The sequence below is a fragment of the Netta rufina genome, assembly GCF_964035555.1.
Source record: "Netta rufina genome assembly, chromosome: 5".
In the NCBI taxonomy this organism is placed as follows: domain Eukaryota; kingdom Metazoa; phylum Chordata; class Aves; order Anseriformes; family Anatidae; genus Netta; species Netta rufina.
Genome location: NC_140128.1, coordinates 52,481,546 through 52,506,134, shown reverse-complemented (window position 1 = coordinate 52,506,134; position 24,589 = coordinate 52,481,546). Strand labels below are relative to the sequence as shown.

Below are 24,589 nucleotides of genomic sequence, written 5' to 3'. Positions count from 1 at the left end.
GTTAATGAGCAAATGAGTTAATGCTTTCTTTGCCTCAGTCAAGCTACTGTTCTTCAAGAAGCTGGACGTGCCCCATGAGTCACACCTTTTTTTTTTTTTTTTTCCTTTTAATAGAATCTCTTTTTGTAATACAGCTGGGTAGTATCTGTAGCTTGTATTATACCAAGCATTTCACAGGAACACTTGCTGACTGGGAACAGTTTTCTGAGCAGTATGTATTGACATCTGGATAGTGCTTGTGAAAGTGTTACACTGTAGGTCCACTGTGAATGCAACCCCTTGCAGTAATCTGTCCAGAGGTATTTTGATCTGTTTGTTTGCACTGTTGGACAGAACTTAATCTCCGTGAGACTGCAATCCCATTTGCTCAGATACTAAATTTGATTTCTTATTCATATAAAATTTGGCTAATTGATTTAGCGTGACTGAACTCCAAAACGTAGTTAGTAGTTGTTGGGCACTGGAATATTTATTTTAGTAAGGAGGCTTTAAAGTAGTAAGTTCTAGATCTCAAAATAATATTTTAGCGTCTTTAAATCTGGTGTCACGTTTGGCTCTTCAATATCGGGTATATTAGGCGAGATATCACATCTCTAGCTTATTTGTGACACCATTTTCTAAAGTTGTGATACTTTCAATATGACTTATGCCAGTCTTGCGTTATTTCTCTCTATTCTTTCAAATCTATACTATTCCAACAAGGGTATGATATTCCAGCAAGATACCACCATTTAACTTTCCTGTGCTAAGTAATGTTTGAGTTAAATGCAGGCAAGTGTATTGCCTTTTAGAACTCTCTATTGAAATGTTTGGAAGTTGTTTTTTAGCTATAAATTGATATAATAGATACAGAATATTTGAATACTTCTAAAGAGTTAAACTAACGTGCAGTCAGAAGTAAATGTATTTGGAAGCAGAGTACAATTTTGATCGTGGACCAGGTAGGTCTTCAGAACTCTGGTTTTCCCCTCACTTAATTTGTACTCATTGCCATACCAATCAAATAGCTTTTTTCAGAAGTAGTCTCAGTGTCAATGGAAAAAAAAAAAAAAAAGGCACTTGTGAATTCTATATCTTTCCCTTTTGTTTACCTGTCTGCTATAAATGTCAGCTTTAGGAGAGATTTAAAATTTCATTGTGTGGGCAGTTACAGAGGTAAGATAGCACTGCTATTTATATTTGCTTTGTCCAAATTTCAGCAGCTGAGTTGTTCTGCTTGATCAATAATAAATCAATAGACAGTTAATGATGGAATATATTTATGCCTTTCTGTGTTTTTCCTCTCCGTAAGGGCCAAAATATTGTATTAATCTGTTTTGCTGGCAGCAAACTGAAGATTGACTATGCTTGTACTGTACCACTTAGCGTATCTACTGTAAGGTGGTTTTGGCTTTGCAAACATGGGCCAATTTTCTGTTTTCTTATTATTTCTGGTGTATCTCACCCCTGGCTATGATGGCAATGACAGCAGTTCCTACGGCTTTGTTGAGCCATTCCTGTGGCCTCTCCTCGCCATCAGAGAAGCAGCTACATGCTTTGCTGGCTCGTGTGTGTCTCTGTCAGACAAATGAAGAGCTCAAGACCTTGTATGAGTAGGAGGTCTCCTTCCTCCTTCCCCCGTTCCTTCCTTGCCTCCCACTGGAACACGGCGACAGCTCTGGGCTTTGAGCCAGCCGGACACAGGAGGAGGTGTTTGGCTGTTGGGGCAGCGTTTGCTCCTCAAACAGCTGTTCCCTATTTCCTCCAAGGAAAAGGTGGCAGGCCATATGGAGGCATCCTGTGGTCCAGATTCAGCCCATGGGTGCCAGTTGGACCATGCTGGCCTAGATCGAAATTCAGGCACATCCTACTTGGTGTCTGTTATTTCTGACAGTTGGAATGTTTTAAATTTTGGACAAGGACAGACAAGATAAAACTGTCTTTCATTTGGAGGTGGATATCATCTTTCTTTGGACGTTCATTGTTAAATTAAAACCTCCTGATTAGATCTTAGTTTATATTCTGTATGGTTTGCATTCATTTACACTAGCCTAAATGCCCTCTTTCCTCTAGAGAAAGAGAGATGTACTTCAAAGTCTGTATGCCAGCACTAAGCAAAATTTGTTTCTGCACAGTTTAAACCACATTTGGGAGGAATAATACATTCTCTTGTTAGTCTTATGGTCTTTAAAGGCTTTATTCTTTTTTCTTTTTTTTTTTTTTTTAAGATAGGGTTCTCAACCACCCTCGTGGTTGAGAATGCAGATAAGCATCTGTTTTTACAGCCTATAGCATGGAGAGCTTTTTTGGTTTGTCTGTTTGCTTTTCTATTAGTTGCTTTTATTTTTATTTTTTAACTGAGTTGCACTTTCTGGGGCAGTTGAGTTTATCCCCAGAGATGTTGTCTGTGTCTTTTGTGAATGTGAGTGCCTCAGTAGACACCAAGAGATCATCACGCACTTAGAAGTATACTTTTTCATATAAAGTTTCTACTTATTGTGCAGATTTAATATTTTTCCTGATATAACAGCAGTTACAAATGTTCCATAAATTTAAAATATGATAACAAGCTGATGTTTCTTAGAATGGAATACTCAAAGGATGTATTCTTTAAGCACTGCAAAATTATACAGGGGACTTATCTTTGTTAAAATTAGTAATTTAACTAAATTACAAAGTGGATTATCCTCTTCAGTCAGACTCAGTGCTAATACTCCACACAGTAGGAGATTGATATGTTGCTAAGTAAGCCAAAGTTTATTTTCTTGTACGATCACTTGAATGTGAGTTGAAGAGGAAGTGATAAGTTTTTAGCTTTGCGTGTGTGCACCGCAGTCCCTGTACATCTGGCTGCAGGACTCATCCTGCCCCATATGAAGTGTCACTCCTGCGGTGCAGTACCTCGGTTACAAGATCGTCATGATCCAAGCTTCCACCAAGTGGCACCCAGTAGGATTTGTCTGTAAACTTGAGTTGATTCACAGGGAGCAGAGCGTTGGCCGTATTGTGTAATATCAACGCTTGTTAGGAAACTCTTTAGAAGGGGAGCGGTTGTGAACAGGAAGCAGTGTCCATGTCTTCTTAAAGCACTTCATTTTAGGCTTTCCATACAGCACTTTATTTGTGGTTTGTGATTCCCTGAATTAATAGCAGGGTTTTGTGATGAATTTGTGCATGAAGCATCATGTTGCACTAAAGAGAAGGAGTAAAGTAAACCTTGGACCTCAGGAGGAACCTAAAGAGTATATGGTATATCCCAGTACGCAGGCAGAGTAAAGGGTTTCCTCACAAAGGTCTGTAGTTGTCTTACTGTAGTTGCATGAAGAACTACTGACAAAATCCCTCAATCTGAGGCTCAACATCAACACTGAATTAGTATTTCATGAGTGGGTGAACCAAAGGAGATCGGACCTGGTGCATCCTTCTGTAATGTGAACAGGGACAGGGCAGCAGCTAGGGGGCTGCCTCATTGCAAAACATATCCAGTCTCAGCACTCATCCTTTCCTCCTTCATTCCTTCAGCCGCTAGTGGGGCTGCATTCAGCTCTAAATGATTTTGTGAGGACAGGAAAAGGTACAGAAAACTTGGTCACTCGATTGTGTTGTATCTGAGTGGCTTCTTTTCTGGGGGAAAGTAAAATTCTGGATAAAGAAATATCCTGTAAACAGAGTGATCAAGAAGTGCACTTTAAAGAGAGTCACTTTCCCTCCTCCATTTAATAAAGGAGGTGACAGGTTTGCGGGCAGGATACTGGTTTGCAGTTGGTTGAAGATGCTTACTGCATGTTCCATCAGCCAAAAGGTAATGTCCACTTCGCATATGCGGTGGGCTGTCAGTCCTTCAGCCCCTCATGGTAGTAGCTTTTGCTGTGATATAAGCTGTCTGTTAATGCCACTGAGGTCTCATTGACTAAATACAATTTTTGCAGGTAGAAGGTACAAAAAAAAAAATGGATTGTGCAGTTAAATTCCATTGCACCAGGAGGAGTCATTCCAGTCTGCTTCCGCTACACGAATCCCATAATAGTGTGGAACAGTGCTTTCTTGTGTATATTGGCAGAAAGTAAATAAAAATTGCTGACATAAAGAATAAGCAAGAATGTTATTTAGATTTAATAAGTTTCAATTCTGTAGCACATCTTTAATTTTAAGATTAGGTTTTGCGAAGCAGGATGATCTGCCTTCCATTAGCAAACCCATGTAGCAACATACGTTTGTGGATGTAATTCCTTGTGCCTAATGAATCACGCTGTTTGAAAAATCCAAAGCATACCTCTGTAGTTATAAGATGTTATTACAAAGTAAAATCTTTGTTTTATTTCTCCTGTCCTGTATGGTGAACTGGCTTTCCCTCGTTAGGTTAGGCAGCATATATCCAATGGAAAAAGAGAATTCTTGTGTCCCTGTAGATCACTAGGATCCTCCATTCTGAATTCTTTATTTTACTTCGCTTTAGGGCAGTTAAAGCCTCAGCGGCTCCACAGAGAGGAGTTTCTCTTCAAGGCTGCTGCTTCAAAGGATTTCAAGAGCTAGGAAAGGGACAGTTATCAGCAAACGCTGACAGATCTTCCTGCTTCTGGCCTTGAAAGTGTGTGTGCGGTGTGTTTGTGTTTTCATACACCTACACATTGGCCTGAAACCATCAAGTAGCATCCAACAAGACTCATAACGAAATCTCCCCATGTTAATGAGTACATTGGAAAGAGGGGGGAAGCTGCAAAGAGGGGGAGGAAAAAAATTGTTTGGTCAAAAGGAACAAACCCTTGGGCTTCATGTTCAAAGGAATGGAAGTTAACAAGGTGGAAGCTTAAGCTGGTTTTGGCTTTAAATTTGTTTCAAGTACCCTTAGTGTTTTGGGGGTTGGGGTTGCAGAGGTGGGGAGTGATGGCCTCAATATAATCCCAACACTTGGTATGATGCTTTCCCAAGATAGAAATGGAGCTCTCTCTACTTCAGCGGTACACAAGAGGTTTTTGAGAATATTGAAATCTGATTTAGTAATATTGATGTGGAGATTGCCCACTACTTTTCCTTGGACTTGTGAGTACTTGAAATATTCTTCACAGAAATCCAGCCATCTCTGCGTCTACAAACACGCTAAACCAACAAATGGGTCTGTCACAACCTGAGGCATGTGTATAGCGTTGAGTTAGAAAGCAGAAAAATGGGACGCAAAGTGGTTTAAGCAAGGACTTTTTTTAGTTACATATTACAGTGGAGTAGCAGGTGACTCAGATAGCCAGCTTACCTCAATTTAGAGATGTCTTTTCAAAAACAAACAAAAAACCAAAACACTACCTTTGATCACATCCAGCAATTCATTTTTTTCTTACTTGGGGGATACAATGGTAATAATAGTACAAAGAAGTATGCTGTCCAACATGACGTCACACCAAAATACGTTCTTCCCAGCACATCTAGTATTGTACGTATGAACACAAATTTAACACTACGTAAACTCTAACTTTTACCCAGAAATTTTATTGCATGTTACAGTAATAGGACTTGTACTTTGCATCACTCAGTAAACAAGCAGATATTAAGCTTGTTTTAATGGAAGTGCCTTTGTTGAGGGTAGGAGCTCTGATAAATGAGCTCTGGCATTTCATGACTGAATGGAGTAAGGAGTAGTAGCCTCTAATGGTCTGCTCATTCTTGTACAGGAGGCTAATGCCCTCGTAAGCTGCATAGCAGAAGTGATAGCTTCTCAGCTTGAAAGGCACCCACCCTTTCCACATCGAATCCTTCATCCTGTCCAAATAAAAATAAGTCTTCTCAAAAGTGGAGGAGTGACCTAGCACCTAGGTTGAGATTTGAGAATCATTAATCTTGTAAAGTTTATCCAAAAACATGGTGAAGAAATAATTAGCGTGAAGGCGTCTCTGAGGGCATCAGGAGTTGCAGTTTCTTTCATGACACTGAACATGAGATGTGGGCCCTTGGATATCACTGCTTCCCAGAAAGGAAAATATTTAAAAGTCTTTTTTCTTGTTGTTGGGGATTTTTTTTCCTCCCTTTATCCGGTTGCCATACTGCGTAACTGGCTTCTAGTCTGATAGTGTTTTAGGTGACTAGAATAACAGTCTGTCTCTTTCCACAGTGGCTGCAGACAATCTGGCAGCAATCACTGTTACTTTTTAATATTTCTGGTTATTTTGAGATATCCTCCAAATGTCTCAAAGAAAGCTTGGAATGCTGAAAGGGAAGAAGCAATTTTTTTTATTTTTTTATTTTTTTTAGGAATAGCAGCATCAGGAGGAAAATGAAATTCAGCATGCTACTATTTGTTTTTGCAGTGGTCATCACCCTGATTGCCAGCTCTGACAATATTTTCACAGAAAGGGTAACTAAATAGATGGTATTTGTTCTTTATAATAACTCTTTCAGTAGAATGTCAGGACCTGCATCTAAATGAATATATTCACATTTTCATGTTCCCATTTTTTATTTAAAGCTTTTCCCCTCCCAACTTTCTGAACTACTTCATACAGCCGTAGTAAGTTAAAATTAGGGTTCATGTAGTGGATAATGTCACGTTTCATAGATAATATGTAGAGATCCAGCCATGTAAACCTCTAAAAGCTAGATCTAATATTTTTTATGTATTAAGTGTTTGTTTAGTTTAAATACATCTATATCTTTTTTGATCAGCCTGAGCAATTTGCATGCTATGCAGCAGACATCTTCTATACTTTATTAAATATCTGTCAATTATAAATATCAAGGTTTTACATTAATGTCAAGATAGTACATCAAAAATTCATGGAATATGTGACTTTTTTCAAGGGTATTTAATACTTAATGCATTTGTGTCATTTTTCTTTCTAGATATATTGACAGGTTTTATTAAGTGTTTGTTAGGGAGATTTCATTTTTACCAAGGGACTATAAAGAGAAGCTGCATACTAAATCAATTTTTTAATCAGAATATTGTTCTTTTTTGTGTGTCTTCAGATTCTTGTAATCTATAGGGTTTTTAAGTTATGTACTAACATAGTCCAAGTCAGAAATCTAACGTGATCAAATATGCTGATCTTAGAGCATCTTAACTTTTAAATAGCTGCTAGTATATTGTACCACAGCATGCTATAAATATGGTAATTATGTATGCCAGGATTTTATTATGGCTTGTGTTTTTTATTATAAGACCATTGATTTTATCCCTGATCATAATTTACTAGTGTTTTTTTATGAATTATGTCTGGACTGTCCCAATATATGGGCAGTCCCTGAGTTTCATGGACTTAAAAAAGGGGAGGGATGCAAAGCATTTGGTGGCACCCAGAACGGGTGCCCATGGGCTGCGTGTTCAAGTCAGGTCATTCCAGAAGGACTATTTATGTCAAGTGAGCAATTAACCTCGGCACAATATGCAGTTGTGAGATGTCTTGAACAGAAAAATCATTCAATTAGATCTAATACCGATTTTGCCTTGGAGATGACTATCGGTATTTGCTCCGAGTCAGGGCTGAGCGTGTTGGCCGGTGCTCCCTGTGCAGCGTGACCAGGAGCTGCGTGTGCCTTGTGTTTGGTTGCTTTGAAGTAGAAATCACTTTTGCACTGTTGAGCCCTTTGTGGTCAGTCTGTAGTTAGTGCCTTTGTACTTTCGCTGCTTGTGAAAGAATTTTGTTCTTTGAAAGTTCAGGGAGAGGGAGGAGAGCGGGAGCGGGCAGAGAGGAGGGTCCCTTTGCGTGCCTGGGACCTCCTTAAAACCCTCATTTTAAACGTAAACTTTACGCCAAGACCTCCAAAATTCGGCGTATGGCAGCACATACGTTATGCTAAGAGTATCAGAGTGCGGCGGCGACCCCCGAGAGCCGGCTGTGTCGCCGCGGCTTGCCGCCCCTCAGCGGGCCGCGGCCGGGCGCCGTTCCGCCATTCGGCCGGCAGGGGGCAGGGGCAGCCCGCGCTGCCGGCCCGAGCCCAACGGGGCCGCCGCTTGTGGCCGGCCGCGGGGCCGCGGCACCTTCCCGGGCAGGCCCCGAGCCCGGGGGCTTTCTGCCGCCGCCTCCGGGGCTCGGGCAAACGCAAGGGCTTTAAAAATAATAATAATAAACGAGCGAGCGGCTGGTCTCATCCGCAGGGTTAACCGGGGGGCTGGAGGGAGAGCGGGCACCTGGGACCTGCCGCCCCGCTGGCAGCCTTTTGTGATATATAATTTGCCTAAAATTGCGCGCTGGGCGCGAGCTTTTGTTTCCTAATTGATTTACGGTTTTGAGCCACTTTTACCTCATCCCCTACTGTCCTGCGCACGGTGCCAGCAAGTACATTACAGCGAGAGATGATAAATTACCGCGCACTTGTGATGCTAATGCCTCGCGCGGAGCAAACCGTGCTACACAGAGCTTCTGGTTAGGGGTGTCAGAGACAGGGCTATGCAAAAAGTCATTTGTATCTTTTGGAGTAGCCGTTTGATCATTTACTTCAATTTGTCTGGGAGACCTAATTGGACCTGGAGATTAAAATTTATGCGATTAGGGTTTGCCATTTTGTGACCTGGGACAAAATTCTAAAGCGTGTGTGCGTGGGCTGAAAGCTACCTGTATCTGTGAAACTTTAGATAAGTTAATTTGTCAGAAAAGTAACAGGCATTACAGCTTCTTAAAGCCTTCTTCAAATCTAAGTATTTTGCATGTTAATGGCAACTACAGTATGCTTTCTCAAGTGCAATTGCTCCACTTTTAGAGCGGAGTGCGTGTAGATGGGTTGATGCAGGTAATCTGTTCTAATCTGATCTCATCTGTTTCTCACTAAAGCTATTCAAATTTTTTAATGTTTGATTTCTGAGGTGTAGCGCAACTTGTACTGCATAAAGCGTTTAAAGGCATAGGGGAAGAAATGCAAATTTTGTCATTTTTTTATTGCATTTGTGAAACACCTTCCCAAGATCCTAACACAGGGGACATTGTTAGAGTTGGTGAAACCTAAATGTGTGCTTTCTGTCTGATTTCTTTCTCTTGCCCTTTCACCAAGAGCTGTGTTTTGGTTTACCTTTGCATGCTCAGTCCACCTTAAATTTTTTATTTTTGTACGATGTCTGTGGGTTCCAGTCTTGAAATATGAAGAAACAGATTTATGGCGGCTGCTGGGCACAACAAATTAAGTTGACAGTGATGTATGAGAGCATAATAGCATGATGATCCCTCTGTAGCGCGGCTGGACGCCTCCTGCTTCATTTGGCTCTTGTTAGGATCTGTTAGGCAGCTAAATAATGAAATTCTGCTGACTGATTTCTGATTTCTGTTTTCTTCCTCTTTTCACCTTTTCTGAAACTTGCATTTCCCAGACCCATCCCAATGCCAGCAAACTGCCCTTAAAGGATTCTTTCACTTACGATGACTACAGGTTGGTCTGTCTCTTAATTCCTTTTTTTTTTTTTTTTTTTTTTAGTGGATTGTGGGGCCTTGGAAATGCTTCATTGGTGGGAAAACCCTATTGTTATTGAAATGTTAAATGTAGGATTTGATACTAATATACTTAATGAAGAAGAAAGTGAAATAAATATGCAGATTTTAATAGTTACAAAGGAATAGTCATTATGAGCAGCTAATTTAGCCAACTGGCACACACAGTCTGAGATGATTACGGTAATTTGTTGTTTTTTAAGAAAATCAGTCCATGTTGCAGGAGGTTTGTTTTTTGGGGTTGGGGATTTTTTTATAAGTTTATTTTTTAAGAAGCTTTACCAACATGTAGTGGAAACTAATATTTACGGTGTCTGTTGAACTGGAGAGCTTAAGCTGTGCATGTGAAGCATGAGTGTCACTTGGAGATGCTGTGGGGGTGACATAATTAAGATAAAAATAAGAATAATTAAGATAGTAAGAGCTTTAATTCTGTTAAATGTTTAAAATAGCACAAATAAAAAGCGTTCATGATGTATTAGAGGCTTCTGGGTAAATCTAAGAAACTGAGTTTTCCAGAGCATGCCTACTTCACTTACCAGGGTCACAGAGGAACATGCCAACTTGCATGTGAAATTGACTGAAATTTTCCAGATACTGAACTATGCTGCTGTTATGTTTCAAGTGGTGTTTGTATATCAGAACTATCCACAATTTTAACATGATTTAAAAAAAAAAAGATAAGTAAACTTCAAGTTGACAGTATCTTTCTAAGCAATCTGGAGTCCTTCTGGAAAAATCTTTCTGAAAGTCTAATTCTATATACTAAATACTTGCTAGCAGTGGAGTCTGGGGAGTTAAAAATTTCACTACGTTCTGGCCGTACTACATATATTTATTGTGCTTTTTGAAAAAAGGAACAGAACCAGAAGAAAAAAATAATTTTAAGATTTCTTCTTTCTCGCATTTAATATTTTTGTCTGAAGCGAAATAAAATTGGAAATTCGGGAATGTATAGAAAGTATTGAAATATTAAGCTTTTCTGAGGATTCCTGTAGTTGAATAAGTACCTGGCATTTCATTTTCTTAACCTGCCTTAGAAAGGTTTTGAATTATGTCAGTACTAAATCATCTCTTTTTAATTATTATTTTAACCTGGGTATCTGAATGTTTTTTTTTCCATTTATTTATTCTGATGAGTAGAAAATTTACAGATACTGAACTAAGCTCCTGCACTGAAGAGAAGCACTTACCAAAATATGCCTGCATCACTAGATGACAGTGCCTTGCAGTTCAGGTAGTGTGTGAGCTCTTTAGAGAGCCAGAAGGAAAATGCCACCTGGCTCTTGCAAGAGCCTGCACATAGATAAGATCTACTGCTGCTGCGCAGTAGCTGTGAACTCTGAAGCCTGCAGAAATAGCTGACCCCAGGTCTGGGATATGTGGTGAGAGGTATGTGTGCAGAAAAAGGTTGAGGAAGTGCAAGGTGACATGGGAGGGGGTCCTGGTTGAGGTCTGGGAGGTGTGAAGATACGATTCTGTTGCAAAAAGTGCAGAAGAGGCGTGGGATCACAATCCTGATTTGGAAATTCAGGGTCTGTGTTCATGTCTTGGAATCCCTGGAGCTGCTGATTTATCCCATGTTACCTCTTGCTGTTTTAAGTCGTTGTGTTGTGTAAGAAAACTAAGTTTGGAAACTCCTGGTGTAAATGACTGCTTCAGACTGGTTTGCAGGCAATCATATATTGATGTTTCAGCATCGACCACCTAATGTTTTTATTGTTTTTAATTTTTCTAGATGGGCAGTTTCTTCTGTTATGACACGGCAGAACCAGATTCCAACAGAAGATGGTTCCAGAGTTACATTGGCACTAATACCTCTATGGGACATGTGTAATCATACTAATGGACTGGTAAGGTTTTCTTCAGTGTTGCTGAAAGGCTTATGGCTTAAGTATTAAGCCGTTCAACCAGCAGCAAACAGTTTAATAACACTTTTCATTGCACTTCTTAATACAGTTATTTCATCTTCCTGAATGGCCCTAGAAGACTAATAGCTGAAAGAAAGCTTTGTCAGTTTCTTAAATGTCTTATGGTAGCTTTTCAGTGAGAATCTTCTTCATCTAAACAAAACTTTAGAAGTGATTGCATACTTGCATACAGTTGTGTGTTGTGTGCATATAATGGACCTTTAAAAGTTTTCAGCTACATGATACTTTTTTTCCAGACAAGCTTGAATATTTCCATTTTTCTGACTTGAAGTTTTGTTTCTGACGGGTCTGACAAAGATTCACAATACAAGGTAGATCTGTACTGAGAATATGAAAGCAGACAATGATGGAGGTTTCCTCTTGTAGCTACCACTAGGGAAAGTGGTTAGAAATTTGCAACTAAGAAATACTGCCTGCTCTTCTAAGCATGCCCAAAGAGCCTTGTTATGGAGACAGCAATGACAAGAACAAAGCCTAGTTCAACAAAAACAGTACATCTGTTACTACATCAAAGAAACAAAATGCAAAAATACTACTTTAGGGCATATTAAACATTTAAAAGGTGACATATGTATATAGAAAGTCAGACCTGCTGACGTTTTGTCTTAAGTGAGCTAGTTCAGAGGATGAGGTCTTGATTTCATTAACAGGCTAGTTAACGTTGAAGTGAGGAAATAAAAACCTGCAAGAGAATGGTTTTTCAGTGTTATTTAGGCAGTGTCACGTCTGCTTCAAAATTTATAGCCTCAAATTGTATTTCCAGTAGATAATATCGCTTACTGTAAACAGAGAATGTGGCTATACTATTTCAAGTAATCTGCTCCTTTTGTGGGACAGTTGACCTGAGTGTTAGCCCAACTGAAAAGGGTAGATTTAGATTAGATATTCAGAAGAAATTCTTTACTCATAAGGTGGTGAGGCACTGGCATAGGTTGCCCAGAGAAGCTGTGAATGCCCCATCCCTGGAAGTTTTTAAGGCCAGGCTGGATGGACAGGGCTTTGGGCAGCCAGGTCTGGTGGGAGGTGTCCCTGCCCATGGCAGGGGGTTGGAACTGAATGGCCTTTAAAGGTTCCTTCCAACCCAATCCATTCTGTGACAACAGCACATGTTAGTATTGTTAGTATAGGAAAACTTACTTTAAATGAACAAAACATAAAACAAGTTGTTTTTCTCTTTACACTTAGCTAATTTATTGTTACCATGACTGTACCAATAGCAGTAGCTAGGTTACAAAGTCGCATGTTTGGTTTATTTTTTCCCTTTGTATGTTGTTCTTTAATGCTGATTCTTGCTTTTTACTATTTATTTTGCAATCTCAGCTTTGATTTCTTAACAAAACTTGTACAAGAGTCTCTGATACAAAGAAAATTGCTTATAATTCAGAAATATATGTATCTCTAGTATGTCTTAGCTGCAAGCATCAGTACTTCCTGTACCCTTTTCCTGCTGGGCTTCTCTTTCTGATGCTTTTGCAGAGACTTGCCTGTATTTATTAGACAACTCTTAATGAATGCCTTCAAAGTTGGGATTAAAGGGAAAGAGGAAGAGAATTAAGGTTCTGTGAGGGGGAAAAAATTAAGTAGCCCATATTAAAAGAGCAGCTAGTTAAGTTGTTTTAATCATTCAAACTTCTATTTAAATTGATAAAGTAATTTTTATTTTTATTATGCTCTTTAACAATGGGTTTGATATGGAGCCAGCCTCTGGAGCCAAACCTGCTAGTGCAGTAGTATATCAGGGCTCTAAGCAATTTTTTATGCTTAAGTGTATCCTAAAGGAGGGGAGGTGGGGAGAGGAAGGAAGCTTAAATGATTTGTATGTATATAAAAACTTTACTCATTTGTTTCATATTTCTACTCAAGCTACTTTGAAATGTCTGTAGGCTTAGGAAAGATAGACAACTGCAACATTAGCAGCTTTTCTCAGTCCGTTATCAAGCCTTTTTGTTGTGTGTTAATTTCATTGTATTATGAGAAATTCGGGGAAAAATCTGCTAAGGTAACTGTCTGTATTGTAGTTTATATTATTAAGTAGCATTGTTACACAGTGGGATGAAGGTGGGTTCTGCGCTAATCGCAGCACATCCCTTCAAAATACATGAAGTAAACAGTTTTCCATTTTATAAAAGTAAGAAATGTGAGATGGTGTTGATGTGCCACTGTCTAGTCGTTTCCAAATGTACAGAAATGTTTCCTGAGTCAATCAGCTACTACATATTCCTCTTCTTGCTGTATTCCACAGGGCCCCTTTGCCCAAGCTAGATAATAAAATGCTCTTTGGGTTTTAACTGGAGCCAGGTCCATCCAGCTTTTTCTTCCTTCTGACAGTATTAATTAGATCAACCTACCTCTAAGAACTATATCAAAATGGTTGTCTTCATGCATTTCTCATTGTTATTCTTCAGTGGGATTGTATTTTGACAGTCAGAGGTTGATTACCAGTTCTGCCAGAGCTTTAAATAAGCTGCACTCTGCCTATTGGGCTGGGTCCATCCGTAATCACTGACCAAGAGGAGTACTGCATGCTTTATACACAACTTGCAATTCATGTATTGGTCTGCCTCAGAAATAAAACTGAAGGGATGTAATTTGTCAGCTATCATGTGGGAAGAGACGTAAACACCCTGTTAATTCTCTTACATGACTGCTATTAAAAGAAAGAAATATAAGTCTGGCATGACATTAAGCTTTATAGAAAAGCCTTTTAGAAGTGGTTTTTAAAACAAAAAACACATCCAAAAGATACAAAAGTTAAATAAGTCCCCCCAAAACTAGTGGTAGTCTAGTGAAGCATGCTTAAACTGACCAAATTCTTCTTTTAACATACTGTAATTCTTCCAACCCTTGAAATTCTCCTTCTACACAGTTATTTCAAGAGACTGGAAGGAAGTTCTTATGTTCAAAAGTATTTCATTGACTTTACACTAAGAAAAATTCAGGACAGGTCAAGTGCTGTCAAGTTTCCTTTTCTTTGAATGTAAGTTGCAGTCTTTGAGAAGGTGATTGCTTTTGAACTTGGAAGGTACGTTTTGAGGGCAAATCCTCTAGCAGTTGCAACCTGCAGGTCGAAGTTGGATAACCTCCTGAACGATGGGTCTTAATTAGGAATTGTTCAGTCCAGCATAACGAATGTGCAGGAATTTGTGTTGAAATGTTACAGTCTGTCTTTTGCTGAGACCATATTGCACGACTCTAATGTTCTCTTCTGATCTCAACATACCACAAATCCTTTTAATAGGTCTTAAGTGGTGGCATCTGCGTGTAGTGCAGTTGTGCAAGTGTCCCGCAGGGCCAGGCCGCCCTAGCTTGTGGCTGCCATTTTGGATTTGCTGCATCTGAGATGAGTTCCGTGTGGTCACTTTGAAAGCATTGTTTTGGCTTATGAATGCATCTTTGATTATGTAAGCAGCGTAAAACTATTAATATGTAAACCATCAGCTGGGCTCTCAAAATAACCCACCGAGTTCTATCTTTGGGTAAACTACATCCAAGAATGGGAATTATAGCTAAAATCAAATGTAAGTCAGCTTACGAACAAGTATGTTTTCATTTAGAAAGGCTGAGGGAGAATCTTTGGCTTCTTCTAGGTTTTCCCCAGACACAGCATATTTTTCAGTAAGCTAGCTCTGTAAAGGCTAAATCCAGAATACCTACCATAAAAGTTGTTTTCTGATTGTGCAGCAGCTGACATTCCATCCTGTGGTTGCATCTGTGTCTACATCTTTGATAATAATAATCAGTAAAAAGTAAAATTAAAAAGTATTACGTTTTTAGGATAGGCTTACTTTGGTGTAAACACTCAGGTTTTGGAGAAGTACAGGTTTAAGAAAATTTGTCCTCTTCCACTGCCTACTACCATCTAAAAAGAAGTCCTTTTAGCATCTTAACAGTATCCCCTTCAGATAAAGGGGTCATTTGCAAATAAACTATAATTCTCTGAAAATTGTACCCCCTAAAGATCCACAGTTATCTAATCCATTTTCATTGAGGGATCAAAAATGTGCTGGTAGTTGTAGGATAAAACACAGAATATATAACTGTAAGTACCTTGCTCCTGTGGTCCCTTACGGGAGTGCCTGAAAGCTCAAGAACTTTATAACAAGCTTCTGGTTTTAACATGGGACTGTCTATGGAAGGTACTTTCATCAGAGCCTTCCATTTGCTTTGGGTAAGTTATTTCTTCCCTTAAACGTCTTTAATGCAGAGAATTTTAAAAAGGGTTTGCTCAGGAATCATAAAGCATTTATTACCATCTGTATTATATTGGGTAGAGAAAGAAATGTGTGCATTTGCTATTGTCAATATATATTTCCAATAGGACAAGGTTTTATCAGTGCCAGGGGAGATGTTTTAAAAATGCTAAAGGTGCTTTTGTTGCTCTTTGCTTGGATAGATCACTACAGGCTACAATTTAGAAGATGACCGATGTGAATGTGTCGCGCTTCAAGATTTCAAGGCTGGAGAACAGGTAGTGTGAACAGTTATCTGCATAATAGTTCCTTAATGAAATTCTGTGCTGAAATGTGTTGTAAAGTGAGGGATACTTTGATAAAGGTAGCGTGTACCAATACTTACATGGTAGATAGCTAATCTCAAAAAACTTTGATTCGCTGTAACAGTTTTGCTAATCTGCTACTAGGAATTGCATAAAAAAGGACACTTGGTAACTTCCTGCAAAACTGTAATAGAAGACTGGTGTGGATTAAGTCCTGCTACATTTGAATCTTATTATGATTGGCTAATTCCATGTGAAAATACTGCCAAACTAAATAAGTGCATGGTTTTCAAAATAAAATATTTTCTGTCACCGAGCAGACTCTGATTTTAAGAGGTTATTGAATCCTTATATTTTAGAGAACTACTTGAAATATTTATTCACTGCTAAATGCATATACACAGACATTGAGTTTGGTGTTCTAGCTAAGATTAATAAAAGGCTCATATCCAAAGGACCAAAGATAAACATACTTTTAGACATCACTTTCTCTGCATTAACAGATTGTAGAGTCTGTCTGAAAATTTAGTTGTTTTACATTTCTTGTTAGCCTTTATTTAAGAAGAGGTTAGATGCAGTATACTTGTCAGTCATTTTACTTATGTTGCCATTACCATGCTTAGTGAAAATGAGAAAGGGAAAAAAAATATAGTCCCTCCCTTGCATCTATGCATGAACACACACTTCTATCCTTTAAAAAAAAAAAAAAAAAAAAAAAAAAGAAAAAGGACCAAGAGAGGGTCTCACAAGATACTTGGAACAATCCGGATTCCAGTATTCTGTTTAGAACTGCTAAGAAACAAGTACTGAATGTTAAAGCTAAATCTGTCAAGAGATGTGCTGAAGGTAGTGCTTCCAGGACTGCAGGAACTCTGATAGTTTTTCTGTGCTGTGTCAGCAGCCAGCATAAACTGTCAGTGTTGCTGCACTCTGTTTTTCCTACTGCTTCTGCAATGGCAGTCAACATGGTCGAAAAAAAGACTCTTTCTCTGAAACATCCTAAAATGTTTTCCTGTGGAGTCTCTGAGGTACTACCTTTAATGTATTATTTTGCCAGTCTTATGCTTCATAATCTTCTGGTTTTCATTTTTCTTATGTATTGCTACCATCTTTTTGAAGAAAGATCTATCTGATTTTTTTTTAAGTATTGCTTTCCAGAGGTATATTTATCCTCATTGCTATGCTGTGGTTCATAGTGATTGTCTATTTTTTGTGTGGCTCTTAGAATTTGTTATGGTAGTCAAATATTTTCTGTTTTTTTTGTGTTTTTTTTTTTTTTTTTTCCGATACCAGTATGTTGAGTTAAAAGGGGTCCACGTTTTTTTTAGTAGTGATCCAATTTATAATTTTCCACAGCTGGCAATAGATGTGTTGTATAGCTGTTCTGGCTGCACTCTTCATTTCAATTATAGAGGCTTCCTCTATTTTCATTTTTGGTTTAGTGATTTTACTTTGCTATTTATCTTTTTTTTTTTTAATTTTCTGTGCCAACTTTAACTGTTATTAACATTGTTAAGGTGTGCTAATTATATAATGGTTTAGTCTTTTAATGTACTATGAAGATATTACTTACAATTTCAGTAGGAAAAGTGAACTATCTCTGCTTTTACTGCTAAAAAGAAGACAGAAGTCCACAGAATCTATCAAATGCTGGCCTTGAATTCAGCCTAATGAGCCTAATTCATTCTCATATGGCCTAATTTGCTTTCCTTTGTAAGAGAATACTGTCTGATATACATACGACAGTTTAATGTGAGATAGAACACAGTAGTTTTAAACTGGACTCCTGAACTAATTGAGCTAGTGTTTCTTCTGATCGTGCAACATTTCCTGTAATCTAATGGAGATTTGCACTGGCATTTCATCTCCCCTGGTTTTCCTATGCATTTTGTGGAAGGGCCTTGCTAACCTGACTTAGCCCCTACCTTAACATACGTAGGCAGGTCACTCATTCATTATCTGAGCGTTACTGTATAATGTTTACTATAATTAAATACAACGTTTAAGCATTTAGTGCTTAGGGCAAAGACTTCTAATCTAAAATTGAAAACTAAGAAAGCAAATGGCATCACTAGTGTTGTTGAACCCTGAAGAGAACATCATCCTTTTCCTCTGTCAGCTAGCCAGGAGTGGAAACTTTTCAGGTATCCAATTGCTGAATCCTAAAGTGTTAAGTAGGGAGTTCTTTAAATGTTGAACTTTCCTTTCTGTTTGACATTTCCGTTATCAAACCATGGGCAAAAACATCCCCTCGATGCAGAAGAAAACTTACTACTCAGACCACTTGTTCCATGTGCATAATGGAACAGCCTAGCTCTGAGTGAAAAACTATGTGAGCCTGTAAGGCTGTGGATGTGCACTTTGTCTACACCAATAGCTGTAAAATTTATTTAAAAAAAAATTATCATTGTGGTTGCAATCAAAGATTATTAACTATCTATAGGTGTTTCAAGAAAACTGGTTACTAGGCATAGGAAATGTATCCCAGTTGGGGATATCTTCACCACAGGTAACAAAAGGAAAACTTAATTGAATTTTGCCCTTTTTAAGCACCAAAGTTAATCAGATACAAAAGCACCTGTAAGAAATGAGATTCTGCTTCTGCTATTCAGAGCTACCTGCTTTTTATTCGCTTTTGGTTAAACACTTTTTATAGGTTACATTTGGAAACTTATCTTTGTATATGAATTAAAGCACAAAAATAAATATTGGCTGAACACAGATCAGGTCTCTGTATGGTATAGTTTGAAATATCCATATGTATTGGTAACATTAAAACCAAATAAAAGTTGTTCCATTCATTACTCTGTTGTGTGAGCATATGGGGAGGAAAAAATGTCCCCAGAAACACCAGTTCTTTTAATGGGTCTTCCTTGTCTCAAAATGCTTTTGGCCTTTAGAGGTGTAACATCATTGAAAGCTTACTTCCAAATACAGGTCTTTTATGAGACTGTGATGGAGGAAAAAAAAAAAAAGCATTTCTGTTTTATGTATGGCATGAGAACCTTTTCTCTCCTTTCTCTCTGTTACATGGCTATGTTTGCATCTGCCTCTAAAGTTTATTGCCACTCTGTACAGCATTTGAACCAATACCAGAAAACAAAGCACATTTCTTTATATAATCAAGTATACCTTGTACTCTGAAAAGTAACTCTTTCAGGAAATAACTTTCAAATTATGTCAGATTTGTGAGCTGATCTTAAGCTTTTTTTTTCCTGTTCCTTCACTTCTCTTTTCATCCTTCTAGATTTACATTTTTTATGGCACTCGGTCAAACGCTGAATTTGTGATCCACAGTGGTTTTTTCTTTGATAATAATTCACATGACAGAGTGAAAATAAAGCTTGGCGTGAGTAAAAGTGACAGGCTGTATGCTATGAAGGCAGAGGTCTTAGCTCGTGCTGGTATCCCAACGTAAGTAAAACACAATGCAATGTTTTTTAAAAAACATTTATAATGTATATAGTGTCCAGTAGAGCATATATAAAGCTGTTCTGTGTTAGTTTTCTTAGGTCTAATATTTATCCTGTTTGTATAATGAATTAAAGTTATTGTAATAATATTTACAGAAGTTCTGAGCTATATTATCATCAAATTTGGACCATATATAAGGGGAAAAAGTCTTTGCTTTAATAACTACTTGAACAAAAACAGAGCAAGGATTAATTTGAAGCAATCTGTGGTTTTTCTTTCTTTCCTATCCCTTGCAGACATACTACGATGCTCAGTATGTGAACCACAGCATTTTCCTTTAGTCTTTTCAGTCCAGAGGGTACTGTTAGGAGCAGCAGACGTGAAACATTGCATTTTCATGAATTTATTATGAAAGCCGTATAAAAATCATTGTAAGTGTAAAATTGTAGAGATAATTGTTCTTTCCAGATACAGGTTAGAAAAACGTTTATTCAGTTTAAACTAGTTGCTTTTGTAACACTTCATTTGTTGTATTCTTTAAGGTCTTTTGAAATAAGTTCAAAGGTATGACAATAGAACTTGCATTTACTCTTCTTGTTTGCTTGTTTCTTCTGTTAGTTCTAGTGTTTTTGCCTTGCACTCCACTGAGCCTCCAATCTCTGCCCAGCTTCTGGCTTTCCTTAGGGTGTTTTGTATGAGTGAAGGTAAGATATTTGATAAAGATAATCCAATTCATGTTTTGTGGCTTTGTTTTTTTGTTTTTTATTATGCAGGAAAGTAGTAAACATTAATATAAAACATTAAGCTAGAAATTCAGATGGGAAATATGTTGGAATTTAGATTGCAAACAGGTCTATAAGCTAGTGAGAAACCCAATCTTTGGCCATGTGATATAAAGGAGTATTTTAGTAACATAGTCCTTTTTAGAACTCCTGAACAGGTGATCCAATTCTTATTTAATCTCCTAGGCTGTTGTGAACGAGTGACTTTTGTTTTAGAAATGGTTCATGAAAGAAGGTCATATGAGATCTACGGTGTTATTACACACTTAAGATCATAGCAGATTAGCCTTTACTACCAGGATAATTCAGATACGGAATTGGAATATTCTGTATTGTACGAGAAATACAGAAGAGATTTCAAAGCTGAGTATTTAAAATATTTTGGAAATTTATAATCTGAATTCAATTTATGTATTTACAAGTAGTCTTTATAATGTTTTTCTTACATTAGTGAGATTTATGGGAATAATTTCATGGCAGTGAGGGAATTCTCTTGCAGGTAGGGATGCTGTGCAGATGATATGGATTTTAACACCAGCAGGAATATTGAAGGAGTTAAGTTTTCTGTGTGTGGTCTCTTCGCTATCTTTTATTTAAAAGACAAACAGACTTACCTTCTTGAGTGTTGTGATTTCACTGCATCCTGGTGTCCATCTTTTAGATCATACTAAGAAATTCAAGTAAAGAAACTTTAAGATCTTGATGAAAGGGTTAAGGTGGTGATGAAGGTGAATTTCCTCATGGAGGAGAAAATACAGCTGGTGGACATCTTAACTGCATTTCTCAGATATGATTGTGCTTATTCATATGTTTTAAATGCTGTATAATAAAAGTAATAAGATTATTGGGAAACTCCGTGCAGTTATACCGTTAGCAGAAATTTACTGACTTGTTAGTCCTCGTGTAAGCAAGTGGAAATTTAAATACATAGTAATCTATACGGCAGGCTTCATTCAAAATTCTGCTGTTTGTGATGCATTTTACTTGAGGTTTGCGATAGCTGTTTTGCAGGAGTGAAATTGGATAATTAAAAAAATTAATAAAATTTGTAATTCACGGAGCTGATTAAGCATTTTCTACTCCATATGACGTTTTTTGATGGATGCCTTTTGACCAGCTATAGGTAGCTTCTGCTACTGAAACAGATTACCAAAATGTTAGGAAAAAATAACTTCATTACTGTTTGTGTACTTTCTCTGCACTGTTACTTTTATTAACAAAATGTTCACTGAACTCTTATTTGTTACTCCTGTTTGTTTTATTTATTGGTTATTATACAAAACATCCCATCTCAGTGTCACAGAGTGACATTCTGTATAAGAAGCTAAAACACAGATCTTATTTCAGAGTGGAGGAGAGGGTCCTTTTTCTGCTTACCTCAAGACTTCTAATTGCCTGTGTGAGGAGAGTCCTAGAATTAATCAGCATATTTGATAGTTCTTGTTTGAGGAAATTTGTTTTCCTTAGCTGCTCAAAGCTATACTATTGAAAATAAATCTTTCTGCAATTTGTCAACCATCAAAGTGAATGATAAGATTGTTTTTAACAGATTGGTTTTATGCTTATTGCAGAAGAGCTGAAGGAACATTTGATAGGTGAGCATGCCATTGATAAAATCTTCACTCTGGGAAACTCTGAGTTTCCCATTAGCTGGGACAATGAAGTTAAACTTTGGACATTCCTAGAAGCCAGAGCATCCCTTCTTTTGAAAACCTATAAAACAACTGTGGAGGTAAAATTATTATTATATATAATTTAAATGTCTGAAATGCTTTATTATGATTGTAAGAAAAGATACTTTGTCCCCATCTCCTCTTTACAAACTTTCATCTGAACAGTAGTACATAATTCATTTTGCACTTTTTAAAGTGTAGAAACATATTTGCATTATCTAAGGAAAATCAAATAAGATTGCAAAAAAGAAAATTTTGTTAATGTAATTTTGTTAATGTATTTTTTCTTTGATTCTCCAAATAAAGGCTACTTGCTTTTTCTCTGCAAGTAAAATGTGGAATCAGTTTCAACTTGTCTGTTAGTAGTATTCTCCAAACTGCAAAGAAGCATGCTACTACTATAAGCATATTTTAAGTGAACCTATGTTTTGTATGTTTGTGAAGTCTCCTGACTTGTTATGCAGGCTGACCTATGTGGAGAAACGTTTGGCTTCTGTATGGATTTGTGATAAAGTTCACTGGGACTCCACGCAGGCCCCCTCATTTGTATATGTCTGTTTGGATCAGCTTGAAGAAGCTACTGTCACTTACTGTTAAAGCATAGAGAGGAAAACTAAGGGATTTGTTGTTTTGTTGGTTGTTAGTAATAAAAACTTGCCTTTTCTTTTCTACCAGGATGATAAGTCCTTTTTGGAGACCCATGACCTTACTTCACATGCGATAATGGCTATCAAACTGCGCTTAGGTGAAAAAGAGATCTTGGAGAAAGCAGTAAAGAGTGCAGCTGCTAGCCGAGAGTACTATACCAAACAAATGGCAGATGGAGCTCCGCTTCCTAAATATGAAGAGAGCAACATTGCCTTGTTGGAGAACACTGTGGCAGACTCTAGACTCCCCATTGTCTTGAGAAACCTAGATGATGTGGAAGATCAAGGGGACTTAAAGATTGATGAAGCTATGGATGCGGAAGTCACAGAGAATGGGTTTGTAAATGGTGAAAACTCTCTATTTAATGGGACCAAATCAGAAAGTGAAAATCTAAATAAAGAGGAAAGCCACAGAGAGACTGAAGATGCCAAAGAATCTTCTTCAGAAAGTACTGATGAGGTTAAAGAATAGTCCTAAAATATGACTTTCTTGTGAAATTAAATTAGCTGAAGTTTATGAACAGTGCATTTATGTTGGTGTGTTTCTTTGTTAACATTTCTCTTTCTGCAGAGAAAAATGTTTTTGCTGCTTTATATAAAAATGAATTTTTAAGTTATTTAAAAGATTTAGCATCCCTTTTCAATTAAGATTGCCATCTTGCTTTCAGGCAAAAACTGGGGAAAGAGGTGCCTTTGGAAGATTTTGCAGCCCTTTATTGAACCAAATGTATTTTCTTCCTGGGGAAGAATTAAGCTCTTCTATCTGCTGTGCTTTTGTTGTTCTGTCACTCTGACTACCGAAATTAAAAGCTTGCTCTGCCTCCTGCCAAGAAAAGCAGAAGGCAGGACTGACTCGGTATTGAGCATGAAGGTGGGAGAGCAGTACAGCAGAAAACTGGATAAGAGGATCAGAAACTTGGGAGACTGGAGGAAAGCCTGTTTAAAATCAGGTATGCCAGTCCAGAAAAAGGTAAGGTGGCAACCTTATGATTGGTAGTTATAAATGTTGACAAGAATCCAAATTGTATACACTTTGTGATCTCTGAAGATTTCAGTTTTCTTTGTCTCTTTTGTTTACTGTATAAGAATATCTCATCTTTCTTCTTCAGTCAGAGCTAGGCTGCTTCAATACAACATTCACCAACTTTTAAAGGCTGACTTTTTTTATTTCCAGGCGGTACCTTTTATTTACAAGGTTGGCAAGTGCTACTGGAGAGTTTGAAAGCAGATAGGCCAAGCCACAGCTTTAAACTGTACTGTTCAAAGTGAGGTTGCTTCCCAGCTTCTTCAGGTTTTCACAGTTAGCTAGGGATTTTCAAAGCTCCACTTTTGACTAAACCATTATTAAAAGGAAAATATGATTAATATTCCTGTCTGCTATTCCTTCATTTCTGTGTTGGACATAACATTGAATGTGACGTGGTTACCCAATCTTACTCAATCTTTTGCTTAAGATACTAATTGACACTGTTTTCTTGAAGGAAATGGCAGGTAGGCTAATGTATTTTTGGCCCGAGTCCAAACCAAAGCCAAGTCTGCAGTGTGCTTTGCCATTTAGATTGTGTCTCTGATGCACATTACTCGATACCTCCACAACTTAATCAGGTCTACTGTCTCCAGCAATTTTGGTCACCCTCATACTATGTTTTAACTTCTAGACGAAAACAGTACAATCCTACCACAGTGCAATATCAGAACCAGGATAATTCCAAGGCTTGACTTCGAAATTACCTGGGTACTGGGAGGAGTGGAGGGTGGAGTATTTTTATTTTGTGAGTGAATGGAGAGGTATATCAAGTGATTTATTTCTTTCTCAATATTAAGGACATGGTCTTTTACCTTTTGTGTCCTTAAACTCAAGATAATGGAAAGAATGGACAAGCTTGGACAACTGTTGAAAGTTCAGCAAATGTTGCAACCTGTTCATCCAAGATCAGTTGCAGTAGAACGTCTTCTGGCATATTCATAATTTTATTAGATTTTGCTTCTTTTATACTGCAACTTGGAATATGTGTTTTTGCATATGTTTTTGGTGCAATGCACATAAGTAGTGACTTTCAGGTTGTCATAGCAGTTTTGGTGTTCAGCTAGGATCAGTCTGGGGAAAATAGAAAAAATAGTTTTTTAAAAAATATTTCACAGAATGGCATGTTGCCATTGCACCTTGGATATTGCTTCACCACTAACAAGATGCTGGACCAGTATTTTTGTAACTATATGCTGCCTTTGGTAGAATGTTATGAATTGTTGTCTTGACAGTTTAA

The 24,589-nt window shown here is 37.7% G+C and overlaps 1 protein-coding gene across 2 annotated transcripts in view; it reads left to right on the top strand.

Annotated features, from left to right (window-relative positions):
* Positions 1-23,692, top strand: part of SETD3 (SET domain containing 3, actin N3(tau)-histidine methyltransferase) — a 56,501-nt gene extending 32,809 nt beyond the window's left edge. For both annotated transcript variants that reach the window (XM_084288554.1, XM_084288555.1), the window contains 7 exons: positions 9,266-9,324; positions 11,122-11,236; positions 15,708-15,782; positions 19,057-19,223; positions 19,842-19,927; positions 21,577-21,737; positions 22,354-23,692. In XM_084288554.1, the coding sequence (XP_084144680.1) occupies positions 9,266-9,324; positions 11,122-11,236; positions 15,708-15,782; positions 19,057-19,223; positions 19,842-19,927; positions 21,577-21,737; positions 22,354-22,797 (1,107 nt within the window). In that variant the 3' untranslated portion in view covers positions 22,798-23,692. The remainder of the gene's footprint in view (positions 1-9,265; positions 9,325-11,121; positions 11,237-15,707; positions 15,783-19,056; positions 19,224-19,841; positions 19,928-21,576; positions 21,738-22,353) is intronic.
* Positions 23,693-24,589: the final 897 nt, after the last annotated feature.